This window comes from Tachysurus vachellii, chromosome 5 (genome assembly GCF_030014155.1).
Source record: "Tachysurus vachellii isolate PV-2020 chromosome 5, HZAU_Pvac_v1, whole genome shotgun sequence".
Classification (NCBI taxonomy): domain Eukaryota; kingdom Metazoa; phylum Chordata; class Actinopteri; order Siluriformes; family Bagridae; genus Tachysurus; species Tachysurus vachellii.
Window position 1 is genome coordinate 29,712,064 of NC_083464.1, and position 10,807 is coordinate 29,722,870.

At 38.6% G+C, this 10,807-nt stretch overlaps 2 protein-coding genes across 3 annotated transcripts in view; one reads left to right on the forward strand and one right to left on the reverse strand.

The window, feature by feature from the left end:
• Positions 1 to 10,807, forward strand: part of adamtsl4 (ADAMTS-like 4) — a 47,041-nt gene that overhangs the window by 25,051 nt on the left and 11,183 nt on the right. The window lies entirely within an intron of this gene.
• Positions 79 to 7,090, reverse strand: LOC132846349 (uncharacterized). The gene is made up of 5 exons (XM_060871024.1): positions 7,049 to 7,090; positions 6,835 to 6,906; positions 4,874 to 5,264; positions 3,383 to 3,393; positions 79 to 697 (listed from the first exon to the last, which is right to left on the reverse strand). The coding sequence occupies exons 3-5, from the start codon at positions 5,251 to 5,253 to the stop codon at positions 276 to 278; spliced, it is 813 nt and encodes a 270-aa protein (XP_060727007.1). The 5' UTR covers positions 5,254 to 5,264; positions 6,835 to 6,906; positions 7,049 to 7,090; the 3' UTR covers positions 79 to 275.

Sequence of the window (10,807 nt, forward strand, 5' to 3'; positions counted from 1 at the left end):
GGTAGAAGACTGTCAATCAAATGTGCTCATTAGAATATTTGGCCACACACCCCAGCAGGACAGTCAGAATCTCATCAGTGCTTTCAGATCGAATTTATTCCAACTGCTTCTTTTACATTCAGGTTAAAATATATTTAAACTGTTGATTAGAGCCTTAACGTAACCTCACGCAATGAGATAGTATTTTGGTCAAATGACATAAACATTAAAACATAAGATAAACATCAGAGATCAACATTCTTTCAATTTGATTCTTATTTCATGGTTGAGCCACGTCAAATAATCTTACAAGGTGGGGGCTTTCCCCACATATCCAGCACTTCTATTCGACTCTGGTCCCAGACACAGTTTTCCTCCAGACCACTCGGTACCATGCCGCAGTTAGGTGGCACCCAGGCCATGTCGTATCCTTCGTCATGCCATGTTTTCTGTAGAGGATGTCCCTGCCTGTCGATCTTTTTCACTTTCCCCACACGCACTTTCAGCTTCAGGATGGCCAGTCTCTCCCCAGATGGAGGATTCAGGGGGTACCGCCGAGCTTTAGTTACACTTCTGCTCACGTAGACACCGGGCCCCAGCAACCCATCAGCAGAGCGCCGGAAACCGTGGAGCTTGATCTGCTTTGCTGCTTCCAGCGTTGTACCGTGGTACATGATGTAGTATCTATGGCCTCCTAAGTCCACCAAGGATCTTAGACCTCTCACAAAATCTTCGTCCATCAGGAGATTTTCACCTGAAAACGAATGTAATAATTCAAGTCAAATTCGACTCTATAATTATTACTTTAACAGATGTTCCATGATCCAGGCTGTAGGCTGTAGACATGTCCAAAAGTAAACTCTTGAGTTTGGTACGAGTTAAATACACTTCCTCTCGCACACAACACACACACACACAGAGAGAGAGAGAGAGAGAGAGAGAGATATTTAGTTACTGTATTTTTCACAGTGAACAAACTTTATTTTGAACTTTGAACTCTAATGGTGCTTTATCATGTTTACTCAAAGTTAAAAATAAAGTTTGTTCACTGTGAAAAATACAGTAACTAAATATCTCTCTCTCTCTCTCTCTCTCTCTCTCTCTGTGTGTGTGTGTGTGTGTGTGTGTGTGTGTTGTGTGCGAGAGGAAGTGTATTTAACTCGTACCAAACTCAAGAGTTTACTTTCCAACGGACTCTAAATATAACTCGACTAAACATGACTACGATCTTTTAGTTCTTACGCAGCTATAGTGCCGAAAATAATATCCAAAAGAAAATCAAGCGAGGAGGAGAAAAAAAACTGCTGTTACTCACCCGGGTTTCAAACGATATACTTCTTTATACCAAACCCTTATCAATGCTTTCACTTTGTTTTCACCTCACAGGAAATCATGTACAGTAAATGTGCTACGTTTCATGTACATGGCAGTTACACTGAGTTCAGTTGCCCACATATGAGTATGATAGCCGGATTATTTTTTATGTTGTGCCAGCTCTTTGTTATCTTTTGTACATTTTTATGGCCAAAAAATTTAAGTATCTGGTTTCTGCACTCTATCCTGTGCTGGTTTCTAACAGGAATTTAGATTTGCCAACACTGTAATGTTGCAAGCAGTTCTAAAAAAAGGTCATGGGATCACAGAGAAGTCAACGTGGATGCAGGTTTGTAGGGCTGAAGCTAACTATTACGTGAAAGCAAGTTGAGACTGAGCACTAATCTAACAAGTGAGAGCTAAGAGAGAAAGGAAAGCTGACCTAGCAAGTAGTCAAAAATAGAAAACATAGCCTAGTGAGCTTACTATGTGGATGTTAAACATTCATGATTCCTGGCAGTGGAGTCTCAGGTAGAAAGCTGTCAATCAGTTCATTAGAATATTAGGCCACGCCCATTTGGACAAAGCGTTAGGTCGGACGGCCTCGTCCTGTGAAAAGTAGTGTGCTTTTGTTTTCTTATTTTCTCGTCCATGGCTTACTGAACAGTCAATTGATTAAAAGAAACTTTATTGTCTAGTCACACCAAATAGTCTGGAAATGTATTGACTGTCAATTACACCAGTGAATCCTCAAATCTGATTGGTTAGAAAGTGTTGAGTACTGGAACTGCTAAACACAGGTTGATGTTAAGCTGTTCTTTCTAGTATATTATCGTTTATATAGTAACGTCTCCTTTTTGCAAGGAGACGTTTCTTTTTTAACATTAACTGAAGGAGTCTCCAGTGTCAGACATTTAATCTCTGATGCCATGTTGCAGTAGATGACAAACATGACAACAGCAAGTTTCAAATTTTACCGGATTTATTTCATCTTTCTACACAGGAAGTATAAATGAAGTGGACTTCAGATCGTCCCATTCTCACTCAGATGGCATCCGCAATAACTTATAATTCATCATTTCAATATCGAAAGAATAAAAGACGTATAAAAATTCTGTCTGTACATCAGAATGAAACACAAATGCAACACCAACATTTAATAATCACACAAACATACAGGACCAGACTACTTATTGATTTCAATAATAATATAATAATACATTTTATTTAAAGACACTTTTCAGGGCACTCAAGGACACCGTACAGTTGAGTGGTGATAAAATCAATACAACAATCCAACAAACAACAATTATTGACATTAAATGGTTTCAAATTGATCAAAGAAAGCTAATTTAAACAAGTGAGTATTAAGAGATTATTTAGAAGTAGTCAGACAGTCACTTTCTCATATAGATTGTGGAAGAGAATTTCAGAGATTAGGAGCAGCACAACTAAATGCCCTAGACCCCATAGTGGCTAAACGAACAGAAGGTGCAACAAGGGAAACAGATGAAGAAGATCTGAGAGTACTCTTTGGGATGTAAATATGAAGCAAATCAGAGAGGTATTGTGGTGCACAATTATGAAGAGCTTTAAAAGTGAGAAGTAAAATCTTATAGTCTACTTGATATTTAACAGGAAGCCAGTGAAGATGGTAAAGAACTGGAGTGATACAGTATGCTCAATGGAGGAGGTTCTAGTAATTATACGGACAGCTGAATTCCGGACTAACTGAAGTTTGTGAAGGAGTTTGTTAGGTAGCCCAAAGAGAAGAGAGTTACAGTAATCAATGTGCGAGGTAACTAGAGCATGTACAAGAACAGCTGCGGAATTTGGGGTGGGAAATGGACGAAGGCGGCTGATGTTCCGTAGATGGAGATACGCAGACAGAGTAATATTGTTCACATGCTTTTCAAAAGATAAAGTACTTTCGAGGACCACTCCCAGACTTTTAACCTGAGTAGATGGAGAGATTACAGAGTTATCAACAGAAAGTGAGAAACTGTTGGATTTTGACAAATTAGATTTGGTACCAACAAGGAGAACTTCTGTTTTGTCAATATTCAGCTTGAGAAAGTTACGCAAAAACCAGGATTTAATCTCTTCTAAGCAGCCTAAAAGAAAGGAGGAATGGTAGAAGGGTAGAATTTGGCTTAGAGGACAAATAAAGCTGGGTGTCGTCAGCATAGCAATGAAAACTGATGCCATATTTCCTAAAAATGTTACCAAAGGGTAGTAAATAAATAATAAATAAAACAGGGCCCAAAACAGAGCCTTGAGGGACATCAGCTGTAACAGGTGAAACATATGATCTAAAATGTTTAAGTTGAACAAATTGAGTGCGCCCAGAGAGATAAGATCTGAACCAACTAAGAGGGATACCAGTAATTCCTACAGAGAGTAATCTATCTAGGAGAAATTGATGAGAAATTGTATCAAAGGCCGCCATTAAATCAAGTAGAATAAGTATAGTTAAAAGTCCAGAATCGGCTGACTTCAGCAGATCATTAACAACTTTTACCATAGTAGTCTCTGTTCTATGCAAAGGTCGAAAACCAGATTGGAATTTTTCAAACAGGCTATTTTTTAAGAGATGGGAATGAACCTGAGATGCAACTTTTTCCAAAATTTTAGAGAAAAAGGGCAAATTGGAAGGGGGCACGGTGGCTTAGTGGTTAGCACGTTCACCTCACACCTCCACACCTCCCGCCTCCGCCTTGTGTGTCTGGAGTTTGCATGTTGTCCCCGTGCCTCGGGGGTTTCCTCCGGGTACTCCGGTTTCCTCCCCCGGTCCAAAGACATGCATGGTTGGTTGATTGGCATCTCTGGAAAATTGTCCGTTGTGTGTGATTGCGTGAGTGAATGAGAGTGTGTGTGCCCTGTGATGGGTTGGCACTCCGTCCAGGGTGTATCCTGCCTTGATGCCAGATGACGCCTGAGATAGGCACAGGCTCCCCGTGACCCGAGGTAGTTTGGATAAGCGGTAGAAAATGAGTGCGTGAGTGAGAGAGTGAGGGCAAATTGGAAATTGGGTGAAAATTAGCAAAATTATTAGTGTCAGCTCCTGGTTTCTTAAGTCTTGGAGTGATTACAGCAACCTTAAAAGATGAAGGAACCACACCAGAGGTGAGAGACGAGTGTATAATATCAGTTACTATACCAGATAGAGAAGATAAACAAGCTTTGACCAGGTGAGTGGAAAGTGAATCTAACTGACAAGTGGAAGACTTAGATTGTTTGATTAAACCTGATATTTCATCAATAGCCGGAAGTTCAAAACTGTAAAATAGAGACAATTGAGAATCACGGGAATTGTTGATAAACATTTACAATTTTAGTACTAAAAAAGGTCATTAAATTATCACATAGATCACTAGAATCAACATGAGAAGGAAGAGTATCAGGAGGCGTAGGATATTATTTGCTGTATTAAACAAGGACCTTGTATTCCCTTCACCTAACCCAATTATATTAGAGTAGTAATCAGATTTAGCGGTTAAAAGAGCGTTCAATGACATTGAAATTCCTGGATGAACTCCAGGTTTCAGAAGTCATTCAACAATTTCTATAAACTTCCCACATATCCAGCACTTCTATTCGACTTGGGTCCCAGACACAGTCTTCCTCCAGGCCACTCGACACTATGCCACAGTTGGGAGGCGCCCAGGCCGTGCTGTAGCCGTGCTCGTGCCATGTTTTCTGTAGAGGATGACCCTGCCTGTCGATCTTCTTCACTTTCCCCACTCGTACCCTCAGTTTCAGGATGGCCAGTCTCTCCCCAGGTGGAGGATTCAGGGGGTAACGCTGAGCTTTATCTACACTTCTGCTCAAATAGACACCGGGCCCCAGCATCCCATCAACAGAGCGCCTGAAACCTTCTTGCATGATTGCCTTTGCTGCGGCGAGTGTAGTTCCATGGTACATAGTGTAGAATCTGTGCCCACCGTAGCCTTTATCCATGGAAAATTCACCTGAAAACAAGTTTTATAATTGAAAATTCATATATTATTATTTCCTTCTGTTGAACCCTAATTGAAAACCTTTCAAGCTACACTGCATGCACAATTATTAGGCAAGTTGTATTTTTGTTGATTAATTTTATTATTGAACAACTACAGAACTGGAGTGATATGCTCAATGGAGGAGGTTCTAGTAATTATACGGGCATCTGAATTCCGGATTAATTGATGTTTGTGAAGGAGTTTGTTAGGTAGCCCAAAGAGAAGAGAGTTACAGTAATCAATGCGCGAGGTAATTAGAGCATGTACAAGAACAGCTGCGGAATTTGGGGTGAGAAATGGACGAAGGCGGCTTATGTTTCATAGATGGAGATACGCAGGCCGAGTAATATTGTTCACGTGCTTTTCGAAAGATAAAGTACTTTCGAGGACCACTCCCAGACTTTTAACCTGAGTAGATGGGGAGATTACAGAGTTATTGGTCTACCCAAACTTTAATAAACCAAAAACCTTGTTATTTAAACCTGTGGTTTTCACTTACTTAGGAGAATATCTATGTGTGCACAATTAAATAAACTATATAAAAAAATGCAGTGGGGTATTTTTATGAATATGATGGAGCATAAACGTATGCAGGACATGCAGAAATGGCCTGGAAAATGCAAGAATTTTTCGTGTTCCACTGCTTGAAGAAAGTATCTTTTAAAAACTGCCAGTAGGTTTGAGAGTTGATTTTGAGTCCATATTCAACCTGCAAAAGTCCAACTAGCTCATATTTAATATTAGTAGCCCAGCCAATACCATTACCCCATCTTCACCTTGCTGGCATCTGATTGGAGTGGAGCTCTGTGCACATTTGGGTCTTCCATCTGGACTGTTAATTGTCACTTTTATCTCATCAATCCATTAAACCTTTGAAAAATCTGTCTTCAGACACTGCCTAATAATTATGCACACCCTGATATAGTATGTTGATCTCCCTAGGCCACACTCTCCCTCATTACACAAATGCACTCACCTGATATGATTAAATTCAATAAGCATTTAAGTTTATACATCTTGGAGTTGGTAAATACTTGGTAAATATGCATAAAAATCATTATATGGTCAAAATACTTTTTTCTGAAAAGTTTTCAGAATTTGACATTAAGCACTCTCACTCAGATATTAAACCAAGGTTTTATAGTAAAAAGTCTTGCCACCTAAAGTTAAAACAATTCCAAGAACTTCAACAGTATGTGGCTGTTTTTGAGTAAAACAAGGGTGATAAACAGCTTTAGAGATCTCAGGTCAACCACATTCCTAGCTGGTTGGCTTATGTCCCAGAACGCTTTGCTATACTTTTAAATTGAAATTTTCCCAAGCTATACAGTATTGGAGTAAACCTACAGAACCCTCAGAATTCGAGTTGAAGCAGTCACACAGGTATTAAACCAGGGCTTATCATCAAATTCTCAGCACCATAAAGTGTTAGATTTTTTTTGGATTTAGCTAATAATACATTGCATATTTAGGACAAACTTATTGTAGATGATTGGTCCTTAAGGACCATGTTGTTTACATGGATACAATCTTCACTTACCCAGGAACTACACGTTGGTATTAATGGCTAGAGAACTGCAGTCTGGAGATCATATGATCAGGACTTCCAGTGCTGAAAGCAGTCAAAATGTAGAGTGCAACATTACCTTTAATCTTTAAATATTTCTCTACTTTCTGTTTGCATTTTTAATCAGGCAAAATTACTTAATAAACAATAAACAGTCTAGCAAGAGAGAAGGAGTGGGGTTACCTACCATAGCAGCAGACGACTTAACTTCAAGTGAAGTTATGCTACTTACTTTCTTTTATAGTCGAAACTTCTTTTTTTTCAGAAATTCAAGTGAAGAATGTAAGTAATGTGGTAAAACTAGTCAGAATGTTTTCATACACATTCTAACCAGAGGTGTGTTTTACTACAATTATAAAAATTAAAGCAAAAATAAGACGTGTAGACTTTATTACTTAAAGATAAGATAAGAGTTGATATAAAAAGAGAAGAATTCAACGGCCAAATTCTGTTTTTGTTATACGTTTTATTGTTTCAGGACTTGGCAATACGATTTATTTCAAAATCCCAAACTAATTTATTAATCTTCATCCCATAATGATGTCAGTAGAACTTAGTAAAACTTTTCACAGTGTTGAACTACTTGATCAGGTTTCTAGATTTTATACCATTTGTGATTGGTGGCTTCGGATAAGCGGTACAAAATGAGAGAGAGAGAGTGAGAGTGAGTGATTGGTGGCTTTAATTCAGCATGGACATAAATGTCACTGGTGGTTAAATCGTCCTGATGTTTTTCAGGCTGGGAAGCTCAGACAATGGGCTGTCAATCAAGCAACAGAATGTTACTGTTTTATCAGATTTCTATTGTTTTTCCATTCAGATTTTAACACTTCACTTTGGTTGGGTCACAGGACCAAATTTAATATTTCAAAATTTCCGAAATATATTTCACCTAATCACATCATAAAATTATTAATCATGAGTGATTAAAAGTAGTCCCATTTAATCAGCTGATGTCACAAAAAGCTCTTTGGTTTATAGTTTTTCATGTGTTGGCTTATTATTTATTCTTATTTGTGATTTCATGGTTGAACCTCGTCAAATAATCCGGCATATTGAGTCACTGTCGTTCCTTTTAACTTCAAACATTTCCAGCACTTCTATTCGACTCGGGTCCCAGACGCAGTTTTCCTCCAGGCCGCTCTTCACCATGCCGCAGTTAGGCCGTGTCATATCCTTCATCATGCCATGTTTTCTGTAGAGGATGGTCCTGCCTGTTTATCCTCTTCACCTTCCCGACTCTTAGCTTCAGCTTCAAAACTGCCAGTCTCTTTCTGGGTTTAGGATCCAATGGGTAACGCTTAGCTTTTTCCAGACTTCTGCTCATGTAGACGCCTGGGCCCCAGCATTCCGTCATTTGAGGGCTCGAAACCATGACGCATGATCTTCCGTGCAGCAGACAACGTTGTTCCATGGTACATGATGTAGAACCTCTGTAGTACCCTGGGAAACTATAGTCAATCTCATAATAATCCATGGAAAATTTACCTGAAAAAGGTTTTTGTAATTGAGCTTGTTCCATGAAGGATAACTCATATATTTAATTTTATGGCTCATTTTTAATAGAACTTAAGTTGAATTAAGTTATTGTCAAGTGAAAACCCTACATAGAATTTCTTTTAATGGCTTGTGTAGCAGATCCTCTGTTTCAGCTTAACCAATCAGACATTTATGTACATTCTTAGCTAAAAGCAGAGACTAGGTCCAGAGGGACAGATGACGTGGCTTGTTGAAAAATGATGATGAAGCCGGCATGTTTTAAAGAGAAATGGACAGAGATATGTGCATTTGTTCCTCTGCTTTGAGTTCAGAATAGAAATTTCAGCTGTTGAGAGTAGACAAATCAAAGGCATAGGTGGGTTTGCCTTGAACATAGGAAGCTCACTAGACAAAATAAAGCCTGCTTTCATTAATAAGAACAATATACCGATTTGTACTGTTCATCATGGATTAAAGGACTTATTTGCCCAACAAAAGCTTGTATTAAAATATCACAGTTGTGAGTTATAATGTTATTTTCTTGCACATTTAGTTGGTTCTATTTCCCAAATTATAAATGAATCTCGTTTGTGATTTTGAATTGGGTGGGCAGGTTCCTCTGTCAGTCACAATGAATAGGTATGTGGAAAAGGGCAGATGATGCTTTCCTCCAAGAGAAAGCTTAAGCTGCACTGTGATGTCAGGAACTGTTAAAAAAAAAAGCTGCTGGTTTGCTACAGGTGTCTCAGAAAAAGCATGTGTTAGCCGTCACCTCCTTGATTGTGTACACATGATGTGAAAAACCTGTTTGGTGGCGCCCATGTTTTTCTTGTTTGGTCTTAGACTTAAATTTCCTGAGAAACAGCTGCTTGAACTTCCCTCCATGCTCTATTGATGACCATGATCCAGACCTTACAGACCACCTTTAAATTAAATATGTTTTTAAAGCTTCCTGTGAATCCATGCAGCCAGTCCTGAGTTCCAGCTGTTTGAGTAAATGAATTCTGTTCATAAATAAATTGGCATGTGGTAGCCATATTGTTTATAAATCTCAATATGTTTTCATGGTAGGAAGTGGTAGCTCAGAGGTCAAGACGTTGGCCTACCAAAAGGTCTTTAGTTTCCACCACTGCCAAGCTGCCACTGTTGGGCCCTGGATCAAGTAGTGTTAAGAGGCCATTGCTAACACCATTTAGTCATGTTATTTGCTTATCCGAACCTTTATTAATTTTAGTGTCGTAACAGAAAAATTCTGTTGATGCAGCTATTTTTAAGTAAACACACTAAGGGTCTCAATTTAAATCCCGATTGCGAGCAGGTTGGCTTTCATCCTAGGAAGATTTGGCATACTTTTAATTTGAAACCCTCTTGAACTATGTTGGAGTAAACCTACTGAACTCAGACAATTTCAGTTTAAGCACTCATACTCTGGTGTTAAACCAGTGTTTGTAGTACAAACTCTTGCCACCTTAAAGTGTTAGTATCTTGCTTGGATTAAGCTGATGATAGAGTTCAAATTTAGGATCAACTTATGGTAGACGATAGGACGACAACAATGTGTACATGACTAATGAGGATCTGCAGGCTATTGATGAGGATCTACAGGTTATTGATGAGTTACTTCAGGTGATTATTTAGTAATTACAGGTTGTTGATAACGAACTTCAGTTTATTGGTTACACACTACAGGGTATTAATCAGAAACTACAGGTTATTGGTGACAAAATACAGGTTATTGATGAGGAACTATAGGTTTTTGATGACGAACTACAGCCTATTGGTGATGAACTACAGGTTATTAATTAGGGACTACAGGCTGGACATTATACTGAAAGATGCAACATACAAACCAGAACAGCAATAGAAAACAAGGGAGGTTACTTACCTGAAGATGAATTTACTTCAAATGGCAAGTTTTACAGCCTACTAGGTTTTCTGACTTTTCTTTAAAATATTTTCACTTTCCTTTAGAACTTCTAGGCCAGAAAGGACCCCAGATCTGTTTTGGCTGTGTAACAGGTACTGTAAAACTAGTCTGAGCTAGTTTGGTTCCAGTTGTGGCTCATGCCTTGATTATAATTATAGTTCATGGAAAGAAATTAATTCAAGATCCAAATTCTTTCTCTGTTCTATCCCATTGGTCCAGGACTTAGACAGTTGAATAACTACACTTGTTCTGTTTATTCCAAAATCCTATCATTAAGCTTCATCCCATACTTATGTCCAGTAGAACCACCTCAAAAGACTTCTCACAGGTTTGAGAGCCTTGATGAAACAGGACTCTCTGGGTTCATGTTCAGGGTTCAACATTTATTTGACTTTAGTTGATGATACATGCAAAAGTTTCACTTAGCAAGATACTCAGAGGAACTACACAATGTTTATTATATTAATGAGGAACTACAGGTTGTTATTATTAAGGCATGACACAACAGAGTTCAACTTCTCTCAGGACAAATATAACTCA